Source organism: Cnephaeus nilssonii (assembly GCF_951640355.1).
Source record: "Cnephaeus nilssonii genome assembly, chromosome: 16".
Classification (NCBI taxonomy): domain Eukaryota; kingdom Metazoa; phylum Chordata; class Mammalia; order Chiroptera; family Vespertilionidae; genus Cnephaeus; species Cnephaeus nilssonii.
Window position 1 is genome coordinate 47,557,661 of NC_137087.1, and position 23,325 is coordinate 47,580,985.

At 43.3% G+C, this 23,325-nt stretch overlaps 1 protein-coding gene across 1 annotated transcript in view; it reads left to right on the plus strand.

The window, feature by feature from the left end:
• Window positions 1-23,325, plus strand: part of SORCS3 (sortilin related VPS10 domain containing receptor 3) — a gene marked incomplete at its 5' end in the record, with an annotated part of 521,132 nt that overhangs the window by 408,455 nt on the left and 89,352 nt on the right. Inside the window, 3 exons of the mRNA XM_079794297.1 lie at window positions 4,047-4,136; window positions 13,176-13,355; window positions 23,009-23,155. Of these exons, the coding sequence (XP_079650423.1) occupies window positions 4,047-4,136; window positions 13,176-13,355; window positions 23,009-23,155 (417 nt within the window). The remainder of the gene's footprint in view (window positions 1-4,046; window positions 4,137-13,175; window positions 13,356-23,008; window positions 23,156-23,325) is intronic.

The window sequence follows — 23,325 nt, forward strand, 5'->3', positions numbered from 1 at the left end:
GCCCTCCTCTGACAGTTCAGTCACCCCCAAATGCCCTCCCCTGCATATTCCCTCTTTATTAGATAGGGTTTTTTCTTTAACATATTGGACAGTGTACCTGCTGTGGTCTTGACAAACCAGTAAAAATGTAAACCCAAACTAAAGGTGTCATAAAATAAACTCCTTAAGCAGGAATTTCATGAGACCTTTGAAAGGTGATATCATGTGGTTGTTGGGCATATATTTGAATAAGTAGAAGGTTTATAGGTGATTTAACACTTTTTCATATTTTCTAAAAGTTTCCTTTTCTTTTATAAACAACAGACATGTAATCAACTGTCCATCTTTCCCTCCAAAAATTATTTTGAAAGGGCAAAGTCAATTGGAGCCAAGTCTGTTAAGTAATGTAGGTGTCAAGATGGAAGCCTTTTTCACATAGAGGTCTACTAACACTGTACTTATCCATTTTCCCACAAACTTTTGGCCCATTTTTTCCCTTCTGCTAGAAATACTCCTTCCAAGATGCCTTTCTCCTCTTAATAATCTCAATCCTCTCTACCTATGAAAGTTCTACTGGGCCCTTTGAGGTTTGGCCAAGTCTTTGTGGCCCTCTCCCCATCCTTGCAGCCAGATCTGCTTGCTCCTTCCTCAGTGTTCCCACAGTGCCGTGGACACAGCTCCAGCACAGTCCACACATGCAACATATTGTCACCATTTCCTGGGAACATCCTGTCCTATTCTCTTCCCTTTATAGGGGAATCAAGCTGGAGTTTTGCAGGTTGGGAAGAAGCTGGCAGCGGCTGAAAGCAGAATGTGCCTAGAGGGCCGCAGACGCCTCCCAGCCAACAGGCCTACCGCCCGGGTCATGGCTGGGAGTGGATCGCTTAGGAGAGGCGTGCCCACAGCCCTGGCCACAGCTGGAAGCGGAACATGCTGAGAGGGGCGCAGGCATTTCCCAGCCGACAGGCCTACGGCCAGGGCCACAGCTGGGAGCAAATCGCAGGAGTAGATCATGCTGAGAGGGGCGCAGGCAACTCCCAAGCGACCAGCCTTGGCCCTGGCGGCTGCTGAAATTGGAGCATGCGGAGAGGGGCATGGCTGCCTCCCAGGCCCACAGCCATGGCCGTGGCTGAAAGCTGAACACACCGAGAGGCGTGCAGGCGCCTCCCAGCCAACAGGCCTAAGGTCCGGGTCACGGCTGGGAGTGGATCGCTTGGGAGAGGCGCGCCCACAGCCCTGGCCACAGCTGGAAGCGGAACACACTGAGAGGGGCGCAGGCATCTCCCAGCCGACAGGCCTATGGCCAGGGCCACAGCTGGGAGCAGATCGCAGGAGCGGATAGCGCTGAGAGGGGCGCAGGCACCTCCCAGGAGACCAGACTCTGCCCTGGAGGCTGCTGAAATTGGAGCATGCATAGAGGGGCGCCGCTACCTCCCAGGCCCACAGCCCTGGCCTCGGCTGGAAGCAAAACGCGCTGAGAGGAGCACGGGTGCCTCCCAGCTGACAGGCCTACAGCCCTGACCACAGCTGGGAGTGGATCGTGCCTGGGAGGTGCAGCTGCCTCCCAGGCCCACAGCAATGGCCGCAGCTAAAAGCAGAATGTGCGGAGAGGGGCGCAGGTGCCTCCCAGCCAACAGGCCTAAGGCCCGGGCCACAGCTGGGAGCGGATCGCACCACAGCCCTGGCCTCTGCTGGAAGCAAAACGCGCTGAGAGGGGCATGGGCGCCTCCCAGCTGACAGGCCTACAGCCCTGGCCATGGCTGGGAGCAGAACATGCTGAGAGGGGTGCAGGCACCTCCCAGCTGACAGGCCAACGACCTGGGTCACTGCTGGGAGCTATCGCGCCGGAGGGCGTGGCCGCCTCGCAGGCCCACAGGCCGGGGCTGGAAGCCAATCCCGGGAGGGGGATTGGGGGCACGCGGGAGCCTCCCAGGTGGACGGCCAGGGCTGTGGCTGGGAGCAGATTGCGCCAGGGATGCACAGGCTGAGGCTAGTAGCAGATCTTTGCGGGGGTGTGGCCACTTCCCAGGCCTATAGCCTGGGCCGCGCTGCCGGCAGCTCTCCCTGGGATTGGGGGTCTCCGGTGGGCCTGAGAAGACTGGGCGCCGCCATCTTGTGTCTATGGTCGCCGCCATTTTGTCGCGGAGTGATGGTTAATTTTCATATTACTCTATTATTAGATAGGATTACTCTTTTATTACCTAGGTTTGGGGTTGGCAGATATGTTCTCATGTGTTGGTTTTATAATTTAAAGTAACACCAAATTAAACCACTAATAAGTAAATATAGTAAGTAAATAAGACCATACAAGGACTAATGGTGACTGTTCAGAACCAAGGATTATATTTTAATCTGTGTCTGTGTGGTTGAGATTTATTTTAAAAAGAAAAAACAAAAAAGACTTCCTAGCAACTCATTGATCTTAATATATTAATACCCCTTCTCTAAGCCAATGAGCAACAATACAGTTTCAGAACAGATGTCTTATTTAAAAAAAAAAAAAAAGTCCCGAAGTACAAGACATAAATGATTCTAATTAGAAAATAGAGATGTAAGGATAGCAGGGAACATCAGGGAGAAAACCAGTCTCTGCTCTTGGTTCACAGCCGAGTCTTTGCACCAAGTTTTCACGAGGTTCTGCCTTCACACTGACTCCAACATCTGCTCTACCTGGCAGCGTATGGTACCTGATTTGCGGGTTTCCAATCTGTGCAGAGCCAGGCGGAGCCATGGGAGGTGCCCCCTCTCAGAGTGAGAAGCGATGGGTGGATTTCAATAGAGATGTTCCACCCCTCCTGCTCTTAGCAGCTGCTGTGGAAGGGCGCCAGGTTGGGACCAGAGTAGGAGGACTGGCCTGTCGCCAGCAAGTGCTTGGGCCTTAATGAGAGCAGAGCATGTGGCTCCAGTAATTACCTCCTCAGCACAGCAGCCTGGTGGCTATTGTCATCCTACTATTTTCTCTGAACAGGCCATGTTATCTTCTCTTGGGAATATTAATTTCCCCTGAGTTAGGGTGACTGGGCCAAGAGCAGCCATCTGCAGAGCTGTGCCATGTAGGCAGGACTTTTAACCAAGCCCAGGCCAGAGGTTCGTTTCTTGGAGTGGTTTCCAGGTTCCTCTAAGATTCCATATTTTCCCAAGTGAGGTCACGACACCAGAACACGACCCCCCAGCCATGACAGCAGAATTGGGACTCAAACCCCAGATTTCTGACTTTTAAATCCAGAGTGTTTTCTCTAACTTTTGATGCCTTTAAATAACTTGCTCAAGGAGAGTCCATAAATATCTGCTTACTGACTTAATTTGTAAATATAAAGGAAAAGCAATGTGCTCAGATCAGAAGTGAAATTAATTTCAAAGTTATAAGTACTTTAAGCAGTACTTATTTAGATCAAGAAAAAAATTCCTTTGGCCATCACATCATGGTCACAATGGATTAAACATTGGTTTTTTTTTTTTAAGAATAAATAAATCATGGGTACAGCCCACATCAATAGCCTCTCTGTTCTCAGCTGAAAACATTTATTAGGTGTGTACATGTGCAGAGCACAGTGACCAAATACACAGTCCCTGCTCTCACAGAAAGTGCCGTCCACGGGGAACACTGTTGTCATCGCCCACTTATTCTCTAAGGGCCATGACATGGGAGCAGCTCAGGGTGGCGTGGGATTGGAGGTTAAAAACCAGCAAGGGCCCAACCGGCATGACTCAGTGGTTGAGCATCGACCTATGAACCAGGCGGTCATGGTTTGATTCCCAGTCAGGGCACATGCCCGGATTGCAGGCTTCATCCCCAGTGTGTGTGTGTGTGGGAGGGGGTTGGGGGTGAGGGTGCAGGAGGGAGCCAATCAATGATTCTCTCTCATCATTGATGTTTCTATCTCTCTCTCCCTCTTTCTTCTTCTCTGAAATAATAATAACAATAATAATAATAAAAGAACCAGCAAGGGATAGTCTCTAAAAGGTTGTCACAAACCACTGTGACTACGGATGGAGAGGCTAATACCTCCCAATTTGTGCCATGATCTGTGCCCCATCTGACCTCTCTGTGTTTCCCCATGACCCAGGTAACAACTGGAGGAAGAGCCAGCTACTACGTGTCCTATCGAAGAGAGGCCTTCGCTCAGATAAAGCTGCCCAAGTACTCGCTGCCGAAGGTACATACCTCCTGATGTTCTGGGTCCTGCCAGACACAGCCGCAGGGAGAGGCTGCCTTGTTGGGCTCTGGGAGGTTAGATCCCTGCGTGGGAACCATCTGTCATTCAGCCTGACTTAGTCCTGTGGGATTTGGCCTCTTCAAAGGTTGTTGAACCTGGGTTCTGCGTTCTCCTCTCAGCAGGGTACACAGGCAGAAGTTTTGATTTGCTGACTCAAATATCCCACATAACTTTGGGTCATTCCCCAAGAGGGATGGTGAACGGAGCACTAGCTTTGGGATCCCTTCTGAGGATCCCTTTCTTTAGTAAGGGCCTTACTGCCAAATAGAAGGATGGGCTCAGAATAGTCTAGGCAGGGGCACAGATGCTATAAGTGTGAGCGCATAAAGTTTGCATAGGTGAGTCCCCTGGTTTTCTTGCTTCACCCTACATTTTAATGCTAAATATAAATGCACTGCCTATGATTCCACTCCCTTCTGCCACTATGAGTAATGAGAAAATAATAGTTTACTATAATTTTAATAACAACTGATGGCATGGCAATTCCTCTGTTGTAAATTATAAAACTTAACTCCATGAACCCCATTTCCTGTGAACACTGGCTTTTGGGAGAAGATGGATTTTAGAACCTCCGTGTGAACATGGACAGGACATAATTGCATCACCTAATGAGGCTACAAAGAAGCAAAGTCTCATGTCAAATACAATGTTACAAAGAACTGGGTTTCTAAACTGGTGCTAAGAAACATATTATGAGTACAGAGGTATGAGGGATTATAGAATAAGAAGGTAGGTAATTGTCTACCCTCTTATTGTTTCTATGCACTCATTTATTCATGTATGCATATATCAATCCATTCATCCATGTGTTCCTTCTTTTATTCAGCCATTGAACTATTCTTTCTAACATTTAAGTTTTTCCTCTGTGCCAGGCACTGAACTAAGGTCTATGAATAGAGTAGTGAATAAGACAAAGCAGACCCTGTCTTCATGGAGCTTATATTCTGGTAGAGAAGAGAGACACTGAACAAATAATTGTAGGTATAGAGGGTGTTATAAGTATAGAAGCTCAAGGGTCATTGTGGCATAAGAGTAGGAGCTAAATAAATATGAGTAGTGAGGGCAAGTTTCCTAAAGAAACTGATGTTTAAGCTGATTAAAAAATAAGGAGTTAACTGTGCAATCAAGTGTTGAGGAATATAATAGAAAATACATGCACAGGCCCTATTTTAAGAGAGAGAGAGTATAGGCCCAGCTGGTGTGTTCAGTGGTTGATCATCAATTCATGAACCCGGAGGTCACAATTTGATTCCTGGCCATCAGGCTACATGCCTGGGTTTCGGGCTCAATCCCCAGTGGGGGCCATGCAGGAGGCATCTGATTGATGATTCTCTCTCATCATTGATATTTCTATATTTCTCTCCCTCTCTTGGAAATCAATAAAACATAAAAATATTTAAAAATAAATAAAATAGGGAGTTAGTATGATTTATTCAACAAACTGAAACCATGTTGAGTGACTGGATTATAGAGACTCAGATGAGAGGCTGATGAGGTGGGCAAGGGCCACATTCAATAGTCTCAGAGACCATGGGAATCAATTTCTCATTTTCTCTACCTTCTTTGTGATTGGCTTTTATAGGACCACTGTCTATTTTTGTGGTTGCATGATGTACCCCTCAGATATTCTAAACCCAAGCAGGAAAGAGGCGTGCCTGCCTAGAGAATTGAGGACAGGGATGCTCATAATTATGCTCTTTCCAAAGGAGAAGGATCCCTCATAGGAACCAGATGATTTCCCTATATGGTCCTAAAAAAAGAGTTTCAGGAACTTTCCAAACCATCATCCAATGTAGGGCCTATTTTGTCTGTGTATGGTTGCCTATTTTATGTATTTTTAACCTTCTCAGGATAAACGAACAGCTCTCTGCCCTGGGCAGTGTGGTTGCAGGTGGGGACAAATTAACCCTGGAATTGATCACAATCCTAGAACACTCCATTAATGATTAGCAAACGCATGACCATTTACTGTGGTGGAGACCCATCCGTGCAGCCCCTTATGTAGAACTTCATCCAGAGCAGCTTCTCATTAATATCAGGGTGGCTTTGAAAATAGCTGGATGGTTATTGATCCCCTTTATTAGCTGACATTGCCCCAGATTTTTTCTAAGAGGTGAAGACAGAGGGGATGGAGGGAGATTGGTTCTTCCCATTGTTTACAAATAGAAGTGGCTTTCAAGCAAGTTGCTCCCTTGCATGGAGTCCTGAGGCTGTGGCTGGGCCTCCTTGAAAACAAGAACAGAACAGCTCCCTTCACTACTGCCCTCACCTCTCCTCCCAGCCTGCCTGTTCACACTTGCTTGCCTGGGGCAGTCCTGGCTTTGGAGTGCTTTGCAGAGAATAAAATGAATGCCGTTAATAATAAGCAGCACTCTTAGGAGTAGCAACCTCATGCCCAGTCCTCCAAACCCAGTCCCTGGCATCAGGTTGTCATCTCAGCCCAACAGGCATGAGAAGCACAACAGAGGGTGGGGAAGAAGATGAAGGGGAGTCACGGTGGCTTCGGGAAAATATGACAGAGCTTTATGAGCAGAAACCCTGAGCTCTCATTCCAGTTCTGTAGTGTACTCATCCACAAAGCCAGGTCTTCTCATCTGTGAAATGGGCATCGCTATACTATCTGACAAAGTTGTGAGAATTCAACAAATGGCTCATTGTTGGTAAAGTGGAAAGTGCTGGGCAACTCTAAGCAATGATTGTGATCCAAGGGGAAATACAGTAGATGCTTTTGACCTGCGTGGAGATCTGTGTACCTTGTTGGGTCACGCCCAAGCCTGTTCTTGGAGTTAGGGGTGCTTGAAGCCCTCACTTTACCACTCTGACTGTAATATACCACCCTTTGTCTCTTAGATGCTGAGTTTATTATTAACTTGTTACACTTATAGTCATTTCTACAAGAGAAAATTTTGATTTGATGTCTGTTTGTATGTGGGACTCAGTTTATTGTTAGTGGCAATATTGACCTTTAACTGAATCCTATGGTTTTAGAAAACAGCAATAGTTAAGAAAGCCCCCACCCTTTTGTGTTCTTGGACATGACTTACTACAAAGATCTCCCCTTCCCCAATGCCTTGATAAGATGCTGGTGTCCCCGAGTTTACTTTTGACCACACCCAATTCCTACTCTTTGTGTCATAAATGATTAGCTGAACTGCTTGTCCCTATTAACCAATCTGTACCAAATGCGTGCTAATTTGACTTTGCCAACTTACATTCAGCTTTTCTTCTTCCCTCAAGCCCCTAAACTTTGACCCACTCTTGAGCATATGTGAGCAATGGGAGCTTATGCAAGCATTGGGACTCAGAACAACCCCTCTTAACAGCCACCCCCGAAAATTAAAGATTCTAAGGAGAACAATTTTCTGTCTCACCTCACTCCTCACACCCAGTTTTGGTAGCCTTGATGTACTTCTCCTTGTAAAAGTAATTCTTTTTAAAAAATATATATTTTTATTGATTTCAGTGAGGAAGGGAGAGGAAGAGAGAGATAGAAACATCAATGATTAGAGAGAATCATTGATCGGCTGCTTCCTGCATACCCTACACTAGGGACCAAGCCCACAATCCAGGCATGTGCCCTGACCAGGGATTGAACTGTGACCTCCTGGTTCCTAGGTCGATGCTCAACCACTGAACCATGCTGGCTGGGCTAAAAGTAACTCATTTCTGCCTTCACTCTGAGATGCTTACAGATGTTATGGTCATAGTGTTGCAATAGTCCTTTGCAATAAAGTCTCCTTTTATCTTAGTCTGGGTATGCTTCCATGTGACAGTAGAGTACAGTTAATTGTGTTTTGAATAATAAGAGAGAAGAGAGGGAAAAATGGTTGAGAAAATTTATTACAATTATAATGGCAATGATATTAACCTTTTCCTTAATTTCCTCAGGAAAATTTTTCTTAATTTTTACATTTCCCCAAATGCTGATTTATCCTTCTTTGCTGTGTCACAGCCACACTTCTTCGAGAGTTATTCTAGTTCTTACCTCTTTTCTCACTTGCTCTTCACTCTTCAACTCATGGCCGGTTGCCTCTGCTCCCCCACCTCCATCCCACTATTTCACCAAAAACCTTTTAGCCATTGCTACCAGTGACTGCCTATGGGCTATATCCCCCCCCCCCCAAATGTAGCTCTTTGTCTTTTGATACCTCTCTGTATAATTGGACAATGTTGAGGGGTGATTCATACTTGATACTTCTCCCTTTGCTCTTACTTACTTCTGATTTCCTTTCCTGGATCCCCTTCCCCTTGCCACCCTTTAAATGCCGATGCTTCTGAATTCTTTTTTTACATTCTGCATGGTTCCCATGCGACCTCATTGCTTTTCTTCTTGTTGGTGACTCCTATGTCCACAGCCTCAGTCCATATCTCTCCACTGACCTCTGGACTGTAACTCCAACTGCCTATTCAGAGTACATCCCCTTAATGGTTTCATTTAACAACTCCTCAACTGAGCTCAGAGTCTCTACCCTGTATCCCTTATATCTCATTCTTCTCCCATGTTTACTTACTCCATTTATTCATCCAGTAAGCTTTTGTTAGATGTCTGCCATGTGCTAGATGCTCTGATAAGCACTAGAAATAAAGTGATAAATAAGAGAAGCATAGTTTCTGACCTCTGGGAGTTTATAATCTAACTAGAGGCCTGATGCATAAAAGTCGTGCAAGAGTAGGCCTTCCTTCCCCCAGCTGCCAGCACCTGCTTTCCTCTGGCACCCAGGACCCGGGCTTCCCTCGCAGCCCCAGCTTCATCCAGAAGGTCATCTGGAAGGACAAGGGACATCCGGTCTAATTAGCATATTATGCTTTTATTATTATAGATGAGAGAGACAGATATCAAACAAATAATTACACAAATAATATTTAATTATTTAATTATCATTTTAATGACTAAAATTTAGGGGATTTTGTAAGTCATATATCTGAGATATTAAAGATATGTCCTTCTCCCTTACCCCCTATAGATTCTACCTCTTTAATATCTCACTGATCCATTTCTTATGGTTATAGAAAACCTACCCCTGAGATCAGACCCTTGTGTATTACTACCTAAATTATTGCTATGACATTTTAAGCCTTTCTCCCTGCCCCACTTTAATCCACTCTTTAATCCACTGGGTTCTCAATGCATATGACCATGCAATGAAGCTCATCTTCTCCAACTCAATCTCTCTTCATTCATCAACTCTAATTGTTTCTTTCTCCTGCAAAATAATTGTGATAGATTTGTCTTTTCTTCTGGGTAAACTTAGGGGCACTATATAGAACGCCTTATGATGTGGCCACTCTACATTCACTGTCCCCAAAAGAAAACTGCTTTCAAGCTATTCCAAGTTCCACACATTTTCTTGAATGCACTGCCCTTCCTCCCACCTATATAAGCCTTTCTACTCCTGTCACCATTTTCAGTACCTCTGTTGAAGCACTTATAAGTTCATGGAAGGCCACAAGAGCATGTGATGTTCCCCTGGGTGGGCATCTTCCTGAGGTTAGGGTCTACATTTTGTTCCTCTCTGTTTTTATATTATAGTATTTGACATATAGCATATGCTTAATAACATATGTATTCCTATATGAAGTTATGTTAGGCCCAGATTATTAAAAACAATAATTCTGTAACAAGGAAATATTTTTACTATTTTCTCCTAGGAAGTCACAGGTTTTCAAAAAGCAACTGTGATTCTCCCCAATTATTCTTTTTGGAGGGTATAGGGGGACTGTTATTTATAACTAGAGGCCTGGTGCATGAAAATTCATGCACTGGAGGGGGGGTCCCTCTGCCCAGCCTGCCCCCTCTCAGTCTGGGAGTCATCAGGGGTGGGAGGTGACCCAGCGATCAGGGGAAGGCTATGCCCCCATCACACCTCTGCTACTGCCACTGCCGACAGTGCAAGCTTTGGCTGGCCCTGGTTACCTGAGCCTCAGGCGGCCCTGGGCAGCTGGGAAGCCAGGCAGCCACCATCCAAGGCTTGCCTATGCCTCAGGTGAGCCCTGGGCAGCTGGGCAGCTGACAGCCGAGGCTTGCCTGCGCCTTGGGCCAGCCCTGGGCAGCTAGGGGGCTGAGGGGACTGGGGGACTCCAGAGGCAGATGCGCTGCAAGGCCCTGGCAGGACTGAGGGGACTGGGCACTGCCAACTTGTGGCTGTGAGCACCACCATCTTTGAGGGCGGGGCAGTCAATTAGCATATTCCTTCCTTATTGGCTGTGGGTGCCGCCATCTTTGCAATGGTGTGAGGGTCAATTAGCATATTCACTCTTTATTAGATAGGATTATTTTACTATGAAGGCGATATATACTTTGGAGTTAGATTAGAGTAGCAGAATTCAAGAAATAAACATTATTATTCTTCAAATCCCTATTCGACCAAATTTAACTAACAGGAATTTTCTTTTTTCCTGAAGACTTACTCCCCAGGTTATTATTGGTTAATTTTTATTCAACCATAAGACCTATTAGAAGAGACAACACAGCCTTCAGAGCTTTTCAGAGAATAGTTCCCCAGATTGTATGCACCAGAACCATCTGGGGGGCATATTAAATGGCAGAATCTAAGGCTTTTCACCAGACATACTGAATCAGAACCCCAGGCAGTGAAACTCATGAGCCCACCTGCTATTAAGATCTCCAGGTCATGTTGATGCACATTGAAGTTATATCCCCACTGATAATGGATTTAGCTTCTTGATTAGGGTAGTCTCAAGTTTAAATCTTAGTAATGTCATTTATTAGCTAAGTGGCTTTGGTCAATTAATGATTTCTCAAGCAGGCATCTCAGAATCCTACATACTAAAAAGCAGTCTTTCACCCCTGAGCCTGCAGTACCTGTTCACCAGATAACACAGTCCCAACACAGGTCTAAGGTAAGATGCACTCACAGCAAATCTGGCTGCCTCTAATCCTGACTGTGCCTCAGTGTTTTGAGTTGTTGTTTTTTTCCCACCTCTTTTTTATTAGTTTAGTCTAAAATAATTTAGCTAATTCATTTTTATAACCAAAACATCTGGGAAAAGCCAGGAATTTCTATTGCATTTTTAACAGGGTAAGTGAATTTAATCTGTATTTCCTGCAGCTGCTGTTTCCCCTCCTTCTGGGTTCTTGGGCTTTCATTCCACACCAACATGACGTGATGTCATCACATGGTTTTTAAGAATAAGCCTCATTACCATTTTCAAGCAGTTCATTACCTTAGTCAAGGTAACCTAGGGCGTTCAAGGCCAGAGTCCAGGATGCGACAGAGAATCTCCAATGCACAGATGTGGAACTTGCTTTCTCACTTTCCCCGCCTCCCACATGTCCAAATCAAATAAGCTTGCTCCTTCTGAAATCATCCAAATCAAATGAGCCTGCTCCTTTTGAAATCATCTCGATGGAGCTCTCCATGGTTCTGACATTCTAGACAGTGCTGCCTCCCTTTATTGTTGAAACCATTTCTGGGAAAGGTTGGCCAAATAAGGTAAGAGGTAGATTCAGCCTGATTATCTGCTTCCTGTCAACTGCAATTGCTTGTGCTCCTATTACCAGTGCTTTCCACCATAGTGACAAGGGCACCTCTCCTGCTTTCTCCGGATGTTATTACTCGTTGCCATACACATCTGTATAGTTATGCATTTTTTAACTACTCCCATTTTTCAAATGTTTATCCTTGTCACCATTGCCTCTTGACGATGTAAGTTCCTTAAGTAAGGACTTGAGTTTATGATACCCTTTGTACAGTGCCTAGACACATATGCAAACTGGCTTTTATAAACTGCTTTGGATTCTGAACTCATAGATTTGGTTTTAGAAATGACCCACTCCAATAATGCAAACTAAAGTAACTTCAGAGACCAGAAAGTAGCAGATCATAAGAAAAGTTAGATATATGGGACTGAGAGTCCTATGACTCCACCTCAAAGACTACATTTTCAAGTATTGCAAATAGACTGTGGTCAAACCAAACCCTCGTGATTTATATTTATTTTATGGGTCCTTGGTTTGCAACTTCTAATCTAGAGGCTATATATCTAAATGGTCAGAAGCTAACAATTAGGTTAGAGTCATACCACTGAGATTCAAAACATGGTTCTGTCACTTACTAGCTATTCAATATGAAGTACATTTGCAAAGTTCTATTTCCTTAGTTTAGTCCTCAATAAAATGGGAATAATTACACTACATCCATTATAGACTTATTTGGATTTGTAATTAAAATAATACATTAAGATAACTTAGAACACTGCCAAATGGTAGCTCTTTTTATTGGTAGCCCAGCCTCTTCACTTTTTGGTAAGAAAATTGAAGCTCTTGGAGACTGACATATTCATCAGTCTTACAGCAGAACTTATATTATGACTGAGAACACGTTGAGTATCTTTTCCTCCCTATCAATGATTTTCAAACATTATTTTATTAACAGCAGAACCCCCTTCACCTTTTATTCCTAGAATATTACACAGAGCTTTAGTATAAAGCAGATTTGAGTGGTTCTGCTCTGGTTGAAACAGGCCTGGAAGTCCAGAGTCCCACCCATTGGCCATGTCTCCCTGCCACTCTTCTTGCAATCCCCATGTCTCTGAAGATTCCAAAGAAAGGTGTGAAAACCATTACCCTGAAATATTTGAAAACGTAAGTGGAGATCTAAAGAAGGGATAGGCCTATCTTCTGGCATGTGTGAGTTTTTTCTTTCAAGGTTTTTTGTCTCTGTTAGTACAACACTACCTTTCAGATATAAAAACAAAAAATGAATGTGGATGAATCCCTTGAAGCCATGGAAAATGATACCCACCAAAGCCCCTTATGCCCATCTTGCTGTCACTTAACAAGGAACAGAAATCATGAAGCTCATAATTTATAGCCTTGGTCCGACACAGAATTGTTTAACATTGCCTATAAATCAAGCTTTTTCTCAACCATTTCGTACGTCATGGTAATTATTCTGGGTCTCCGTGGGCAGGGAGATATGAGATCTGCTGCCTTACAGGCCTTCCATCTTCTTACAGGACATGCACATCATCAGTACCGATGAGAACCAAGTGTTTGCTGCGGTCCAAGAATGGAACCAGAATGACACATACAACCTCTATATCTCAGACACGCGTGGGATTTACTTCACCCTGGCCATGGAGAACATTAAGAGCAGCCGAGGTCTAATGGGAAACATCATTATTGAATTGTATGAGGTATGTAGCCAAGATTATCCCACACCTAGATCTGCCTCTCTTTTTTCATGACTTGTAATGGTATAAACACAAGCAAGTGGGTCAGAGAGCCCTAGGTGAGATCTCAGCTCTACCACTTAGCAATTGTGTGACTTGGGAAAGGTCTTCACTTCTCTGTGCCTCAGTTCCCTCACCTGTAAAATGGAGATAAAATATTTATCTCATGAGATTATTGTGAGAATGAGAGGTAATGTTTGTGAAGCATCTAGTGTGGGGGTTGGCTCAGTGAGCCTTCAATAAATGTTATCTAAAGTCAATGTTCTTATAGGTATGAGTATAATTACAAGTCAGAAATAAGGGTACTTGGCCTATGTGATCTCTTAAGTAAATTTTTCAACTCTCTGCTTCTTCTTATGAACTCTGGGTGGAGGAAAAAATGTTATTTGTATGCTTTAAATTATTTATAAAATCAAAATATTTTAGTTTTGTGGAGATTAAACATCAGCTGTATTGCTTTTAAAAGTTTTATGGACACATTTTATAGGAAACTAAAAGCAAACATCAGTGATGGATGTGAAGGTTCCCCTAAAATGCCACCAAATGCCAACATCTGTACATAAAGAATTGGCCTTGACTTACATTGAGCTTTTTCTTGTTTTAATATATGATTACTTTTATTGAGTGTGCACTTATATTGTTTTTTTAAATGTCATCACTAGTTAAAGAATAATTTATCTAGGAAACCAAATGACTCCATATAGGAACTATATTAAACAACTAATTGTTTCAGTGACTCTAACGATGTAGTGCTTTTTTAAACCTCTAGTGACAAGTGTGTCCTTTGACAGTCCTGGCCACAGTGACGGTACTTGATTGACCACCTCAGTATGATGCATTGATTTGAGCAAAGAAAGTGTGTGTGATTATCCAACATTCACCAGTTACTGGTGGTCAAACCCACATAGCTTTGCTGGTTGAATTCATCTATTCATGAAAGGTCAAGTTGTGTGTTGTGGGTGGTAGGATCAGATGGTCTGGATGAGCTGCTCCCTTGTGAGGTGTTTGCTTTGAGGACTGGTAGAGGCTTTCAGAACAGAGGGGTTAGCGCATGGGCTTCTGCTTTATAGTGGGCTCTTATGCCAAAGATCCAGCATCTCTGCACTGGTATGTAAGTTGGCTACTCAGTCACTGAAAGTGATGGTAACATAGAAGGTTCCAATTCTTTTATTAGGGTGGGAGGATGATTACACAAACAAATGAGGTGAATGGAAGTACATTTTCAAAAGGAGATAAGTGAATGGCATTGATTATAAAACAAAATCAGTAGAAATATCCTGATTTCTTAAAGAGGTAGATGAAATGCTAAAATAATTCTCTTAACAATAAGACTTATTTGGAAAAATGGCCCAGATAACTCCCTAGAGTTACAAAAACTGGTAAAGATGACTAAAGAGTATATATGGTTTGGGAGGCTTCCATTTCTATGCCTGTAATCAGTCCAGGAAGAAGAAACATACCTTTGTTATTGGGCAATCAGTCACAGCTTGTGGGAAGGTTTAGATGGATTTTCACAGTACTGAGGCCACTCCAACAGTTCCTGTTTGCACAAGGGAGGCTATAAAGATAAGAGAATTATCCATGCTCCTGTGGCCAGAACCAAGAGGATGGTAGACATTGCTGCAGATGGCATTTCAGTCTCTGACCCTATTGATAATGGTGAGTGAATTTGTGACTGTGCTGTTTCTTTCCTATGGGATCCTGAAAGCTCCTTGGTCATTTAGAACAGCGAGAAACTCTCACCTGAAGTGGAACATGAATCAAAATGAAGAATATACCTAGATCCATGTAATTTGTTTTCTTCTTGCTGAAGTCCGTCATGCATTTTTGGTCTTGTTGTGGGAAGGGAATGCATGGAGTCATTGCATCTACAGAGAAACATGATATATCAAGAAAGGCAGCTTCTTTAACACCAGAACTGTTGAGCTGGTTCTCCATTCAATTTTATCAGGTTTTATTGTGCCCCCACTTTGTGTGCAAGTTCACGAGTGAGATAGGAAAGATGATGGCTGTTACCATCATGGAGGTTGAAATCTAGTTTGGTGGGCTTTGAGGAGGTCAACAAACAAGTTCCCTTTTTACTTGCCAAGATTGGAACCAACTGAGACAGTGACAGAGGAGGAGACAAATGGAGATCAAACATCACCAACTTTGAAAAGTTTGGTAGGAGGAAGTGGGCTTGCTAACACTGTACTCTAGAACTGCACCTATCCATCCAGTAATAGGCAGAAATAGTAAATTAAAAAATCTCCTGTGTGGAAACCTGTTTCTATAACACCATTACCCTGAGGTACAGAAGATATGATTTTTGCAGGTAGATCCCCAAAATAGTGGATGTGGGGATGAGCTGTACACGCCCAGTTCTTTTTCTCAGCATTAACAATCATTATCAGATGTCTTTCCTGGGGAGGAAGAAGTGAAGAAGTGAAAGGCATGAGCCAAGAATTGGATGGAGGGTATAGATGTGTAAGATTATGAGCTAACCAACCTCACTGAATAGAAGTGATGCTTCTCAGGTACAAGAATGAGTGTTGGATAAATAATTGGAGTTAAGATTCTAGAAGGAATTTAGTACCAAGGGAATAAACTGGATCCTGACACCATCTAGACAATGAACAGCATACTGAAGGTTTTTAAAGGGCGATGCTGTTTTGCACCTGGAGATACATTCTGTGATTTGGAGATAAAGCTCAATTTAATTGGTCTCCAGGGGTTATTAGACTTTAACCTTCTTCACTGGAGATTCTCCTAGAAACTGAGATTGTTATTTTCTGGACTCTGAATGCCCTTGAGTAATGCACCTGGGAAGACTAGTAAACTTCCACATTCAATTCAGCTAAATTAATCAACTTTCACGGTGTGTACTCTGTTTGATGAGATGAGGCTGGTACATGAAACTGACAATCTACTGGAAAGATATGTATTAGGATAGTTAATGATCATAGTTTAACGTATTTTGTTGCTCTTTTTATTTTATTTTTTCCTTTTTATTGAAATTATTGGGGTGACACTAGTTAACAAAAGTATAAAGATTTCAGGTTCACAATTCCACAACACATCATTTGTACACTGTCTTGTGTGTTCACCATTTCAAGTCAAGTATCCTTCCATCACCATTTATCCCCTATACCCTCCCTAATTTCCCTCCTCTCTCCCCGCTGGCAATCACCACACTGTTGTCTGTGTCCATGAGGTTTTTCTCTCTGTCTTCTGTTTTTCTTTTTTGCTTAATCCCTCCACCTCACCACTATCCAGTCCCCCACCTCCAACAGCTGTCAGTCTCCCCTCTATCTTTGAGTCTATTTTGCATGTTAATTCATTTCGTTAATTAGATTCCACATGTGAATGAAATCATATGGCACTTGTCTTTCTCTGACTGACTTATTTCACCAATATAATGCTCTCTAGGTCCATTCATGCTTTTGCAAAGGGTAAGACTTTCATTAAAGTTATAATTTCCCATGTTGTGGGGTCACTATAAAGGAAGGTTAATGCTAACAAGGAATTTGGGGAGACTTGTAGATGAGTTGGCTTGAAGGAGGAATTTTGGAGCTTGAGAGAAAGACATGCCTGGTGGAGTCCCAGCATGAGAAGAGAACCAGGTCTATTTTTACAGAATGTTGAGTGGCCTTGGGGAATAGTAGGGATAACAATTGCAAATATGCCACTTTAAAACTTGACGGAAGACCTGGGCATTTATTCTGTGGGCTAGTATTTCTCTCTTCTTCCCCTATAAGCTACATACCTAGTGGATGATGTTTGCACGCATGATGTAGTCTCCTATTTCAAGTTAGTGTGTAACTTTATATGATAATGTAACAGGATACTGCACCTGTATTCCCTTGTCTGAAATGTTAGAGATGCTTTTAGGTACCACAGATGTGAGGTGGCTTGGGCTGACCATGGCCACTTAAAACTACTGACCTTTCAAGCCTCTTCCTAACACTGGAAAGAGGACGAAGAAAGCCAGAACTTATTTGAGATTTCACTTTGCAGGTCTTGGTGCTGAGAGACCTTGGTGACCAATGGGGATCAAGCCCACTAAACTCACTAAAACCTAATAAGGCAGATGCATTATTGTTTTCTGGTCTGTTGTAGCAGCCTACTGCTGTACAGAGTCTCTTGCTTGTTCTCTCTTTAATCTTTGCCTCAAAGTACAATATTGTCATAGATGTAATTACATAATCAGGGGAGAAAATAATTATTGAAGGCCAAATAATAATCAATCTCTTCTTTAAGCCCATTCTACCAAAACAAGGCTAGTGTTGACCGTGAACATAGTCCATTTTGTGTGCTCACCATTATTCTTATGACACTCATTTATTCACATCCCTGACTATAAACTATATTTATTTTTAGTTGTTCTCCACTGATAGATCAAGAGACAAATATTCTCTTCAACACCCTTAGTTATATTATGGAAACATTCTCTGAGCTGCCCGTCTGATGGATTTTCTTCAATACTTTCCTGAATATTAAGCATCTAACTTGTAACTCCTTATAATAACAACAAGAGCATACCAGGCAATGCCTTAGACTGGTGTTGTTGAATAAATATATAATGTGAGCTACACATGCACTTCTAAATTTTCTACTACCCACATAAAAAAATGTAAAATGAAACAGGTGAAATTAATTATAGTGTTATATTTTATTTAATCAAAATATCCAAAATATTATCATCTTAGTATATGTTTGATATGAAAAATTGCTGAGATACTTTATATTTTTCCATACTAAATCTACACATCTCAATTTACATGCTAAATTTTTAGCAGAAATCCTTGATCAGTATTTACATTCCCTAAAATTTACAGTAGAAAAAAGTAAATTCACACCCCAAAGTTATTCCAAACATACTTAAAAGTTTGCCAACCTAAATCTGGCACCAGTGTGCAAATTGGTTAAAAGTAAATAAAATTATAAATCAGTTTCTTGGTCCCACTGGCCACATTTCAAGTGCTCAACAGCCAGTGGCTATGGTATTGTACTGTGTAACCCTAATCGGCTTCTAACCTTTTCTTATATATCTATTGCAGCATCCCTTTGTGGGAGGTGTCATTCCCCATTGTGCTTTGTTAGAGTACAGAGATACGGACAATTTAGTAACATGGCTCAGACCACACAGCTTGTAAATTGTGGCACACTGTGTTTAAACAAACTCATGTTTATGTGACTAGAAAGCCCAGGCTCTTCCCACTATGTATTTTTTCCACATTAATTTTTTTAACTGAGGTATACTTTACATACTGTAAAATTTATTCTTTGTGGTATACAGTTCTGTCAGTTATGACAGGGCTATACAGTTGTGTAACTACCACCACAATCAAAATATAGAATAGTTCTGCCCTAGCTGGGTTTGCTCAATGATTAGAGTGTTGGCCTATGGACTGTAGGTTTGTGGGTTTGATTCTGGTAAATAGCATGCACCTCAATTGCAGGCTTGATCCCTGGCCTGAGTTGGAGCACATGCCGGGGGCGACCAATCCATGTGTCTCTCCCACATTGATGTTTCTCTCTCTCTGTCCTCCCTCTCCCTTCCACTCTCTCTAAAAAAAATCAGTGGGAAAAATATCCTTTGGTGAAGATTAATAAGAACAACAATTATATATATATATATATATATATATATATATATATATATATATACACACACACACACACACACACACACACACACACCCTATATAATAAAGATGTAATATGCAAATGGTCATTGCACCATGAAGCGTAATGACCGACCACGTAACTACCGGATCATGGATCAGCAGGATGGTGGGGTAGCGAGCTACAAGCGGGCAGTGGAGAGCTACAGGAGGGGGCAGGGCAGCAAGCAATGAGGGGGGGGGAGGTCGGGGAGATGGTGGGTGGGGGGAGCTACAGGAGGGTGTGGCAGTGGGTGGAGAGCTACTGGAGGGCAGCAGCGAGCTACTGGTGAGCTACTGGTGCACGGATTCGTGCGCAGGGCTACTAATATATATATGCCTAAGCAACCATTACTACCAGATGACCAGATGACTGGCCAGTAGCTATGATGTGCATTGACCACCAGGGGGCATATGCTCAATGCAGGAGCTGCCCCTGGTGGTCAGTGTGCTCCCACAGCCAACCTTCCATGGCCGGCCAACCTCCCGTGTTCCCTCCCCCTGGCCGGCCAGATTGGGACAGGGCGAGACAGCCTCAATCAGCCAGGAGGGACCCCACCCATGCACAAATTCCTGCACCGGGCCTTGTCTTATGAATGGGATTAGGCAGTAGGTATCCTTTTGAGTCTGGCTTTTCTCAGTTAGAATGAGATTTACCCATGTTGTTAAGGAGGAATAGATGTCCCTTTTTATTGCTGAGTAGTATTCCATTGTTTGGGTGTATCATAGTTTGTTTATTCATTCACCAGTCTGAGGGCATTTAAGTTGTTTCCAGTTGTGCTTGATTATGAATAAAACTTCTATGAGTAGTCACATGAGCATGAGTTTTTATTTCTCATGGGTAAATACCTAGGAGTAGGATTGATAGGTTGAATGATTTATGTTTATAAAAGGCCACCAAATTATTTGGAAAGTGGCAGTATCATTTTGCATCTTTACCAACACTTGGTATTATCAACTCTGCTTGAGTGTGTGTGTGTGTGTGTGTGTGTGTGTGTGTGTGTGTACAAGCCTGTGTTTAGCTATTCTAAGAGGAGCATAGTGCTACCGCATTGTGGGTTTAATTTGAAATTCTTCATGACAAATTGTTGGATGGATACAGTGCAACTTTCTGAGGCATCCTTAGTGTTCTGGTCTCTTTGCCCATCTTATTGATGTTTTCTTGTCCATAATGGTTGCCTTCCACCCTCTGTTTTATCATGATCTTAGGTGACCCCATTTGGGCCAGATGGACAGCTTCTTATAGCCTCCACAGGGACATTTTTCCAAACTGACCTTCATAGGATTCTCACCACAGGATTGACTCTAGGGACAGCCCAAAGCAGACCATGGTAATTGCTTTTCTCAGCAGAGCCCTGGCTTTCTTGCCCTGAGGGCCCAAGGCGGTGAGTGACAGATGACCATGCCACCTGGACTCAATGCTCTGCCAAGGGGCCACTGTTAGTTTCCCTTTCTAATTCAAGTTGATTCCCAGAGGAAAAGTGGGCCATGCAGTCCTGACACCTTGTACTGCCCTCTTCATTGGGGACCACCGCCAGTTGGTACCCTTCTCCTTGAACTGCTGGGGCCAACAGCAGCAGCCAGGCTTCTGATTTCAAACAACAGTAGGAAGAAGCATGTTTAAGGCATATGTCAAGTACCTCCTTGGATGGAGATGAGTTAAAATGTGAATCTCATTATCTAATTCATTTACAGTGTGTATAGTGTGGGTATGTTGTGTTTTATGATTTATATGTACCTATACATGTACACATACATGCATATATGAGTCTATTAGGCTGCAACATAAATATATTTTATTCTTGGATTGCATTAAATTTTTTGGAAATCTATTGGGCTTAGGTACACAAAAGAAAAGTGACCTTCAAAACTATATTCCACTTATATGTGATATGGAGCAAGAAGTAGTCAGTAATAATGTAAGGGCTTTGACCAATCCAAATACAAAGGGGAAGTGTCCTGGTTCCCTCAGACAAGAGTGAGAGTTGTGTGGCATTAGGTGCATCTGCAAGAGAAAGGCCTTCAGAGCTACAGATGGGTTCCCTGGAGCTCTTAAAGCCCCCTTCCTATACCTTCTCAGTATCCATTCTCCTGATTTTGCTCTCAGGATGTGTGGGAAACACAGCACACACCCATCCAAGTGGTATAGCTCTCAGTGGAAAATTATGGTAGTGGCCATTCCACTTGCCAAACATGCTCATTCAGAAGAACACAAGAGGTGGATGAATGGCTCATAATTTCTGCTGTAAAGCATCCCACTGGAGGCAAGGGAGGGAGTGACAGGAGCCTCACAGGAATAGACTTGGGAGTCTGACTCTGTATTCTTTTGGGAAGTGGAGAGCAAGGTGCTATGTACATGGTGCAGGGGCGCCAGCTGGCTCGGGGAAGAGAGTCTTCAGAATCATTATCTGGTGGTCCATAGAAAATACCAAAAGGCAGAAAGCCCTAAAGAAACTCAGATTGAGTTCTCAGTGAGGAATAATTGGCCATCGGAGTTAAGAAAAACACCTTTGCAGCTGGTGTTAAAGAGTGAGATGTTCTGAGGGCCTCAGGCTCCAGGATGAGCGATGCCAGCCTTCCTGAAATGGCACTGACTTTAAGCAGCAAGGGTACCTCTGGGGAAGGGCAGAACCCTGCTTCCACTGCCCCTCCCCCCAGCTTGGCTTCTCTCCTTACTCACCCTCTGGGAATCTAATTAATTCCCCTGGTGGTGTTCTGTTCTCTTTCTGACATTCTTTGTCCATTTTTTGGTTTGTTTTTATTGGGGTTGGCATCTTCTTCAAGGCCAGTCAGGTTAATAAAAAAAAAGATTAAAAACAAATAAAAAGACTTCTTATTTCATCAAATAAATTATGCCATTAAAAAAATAAAATAATTCCACTTTTGTGCAATTCTTTCCCACTGGCGTTCTCTCAGAACTGCAATAAATCTGTTAACCATGATTCTTAAAGAATGGGGGATACATACAATTAACATTTTGAGACTCTATTACCCAGAAAACCTGCCATTAAACCTTTTGTTTATATATACTTAAGCTCTTTGAATTATCTTTTAGCTTTGGAACATGCTGGGATTGTAAGGGAAGTTAAGATAATCTTTTTTTTTTATAGGATGTTGTCAATATAAATAGCTGTCCTCATTGCCCAGAACATAATAGACATAGTAGGAATAAAAATTTGAGTGAATCTGTCCTTACTCCAGGACCCTTCTAGATCATAAATCTTTTAATCCTCTAGCTCCTTGTTTTCTGGTGATGCTCTTCTCCTTTCAAAATATTATGGGTGCACAAATCCAATAATTGGGAATTCTGGCAAGAGAGCTCTGTATTACCTCATGTATCCATTGCCAGCCAACCGGGAGAAAACAGGAAGAGTAGGGCAGATTCTGCCTGTTTCAAAGTGACCGCTGGCTCAGACCCAAAGATGATATGGGGGTTATCCATAGTCACACACTGAGCTAGTGGCACAGCCAGGGATAGGTTCCAGGTGGCCACACTGGGTCATCTCTCCAAAGCATATCTACCTCACTACTAATTGGGACACCTCAACTTCCATCATTAAGGAGTATGCCTGATGCCTTTAAAACCTGTTTAACAGCTCCCCTCCAAGTGCCCCCCCTCACCAGCAGGAGGGGGTTAAGTCCTGCAGTTGTTATCAAGAGCTTCCACCTCAGTGGGAATGCAACAAGTTAGGGATTGGGCCCTAGGGAACAAAGTGCAGAGACATGTAAAGTGGGAAAAAGCAGGTGGGTAAGAGAGGAATAGGACATGTGTGTTGGCAGGTGGAGGGCGTGGAGATGAACTTAAACTTCTTTCGAGGCCACATGGCGTATGGCATGTCTCACCATGTTCTTCCTGTCATCTTTTGTACCTCCAACATCACATGGAAAAGGCTGGGGCTTCTCTCTGAGCTCCTCCAAGACTGTAGGCATTTTGGCCCAACATCGTTCTCCATCTCTCACCCTTTTTCCTAGGTAGCAGGTATCAAAGGGATATTCCTGGCCAACAAGAAGGTGGATGAGCAGGTGAAGACGTACATCACTTACAACAAGGGCAGGGATTGGCGCCTACTGCAAGCTCCAGACGTGGACCTGAGAGGAAGCCCGGTACACTGCCTGCTGGTCAGTCACCCAGTCTCATGTGAGGTCCACGGGGAAGGCTGGTTACCCGGGGAATCTGCCCCAGGGGCTGTTTCCATCTGGGTGCCCTGGGAACTTGGCCAGTGATGGGCAGGGATTTCCTATGACACCCAGGTGTTGATCTGTGCACGCAGACTGCCATGCTGCTTGAG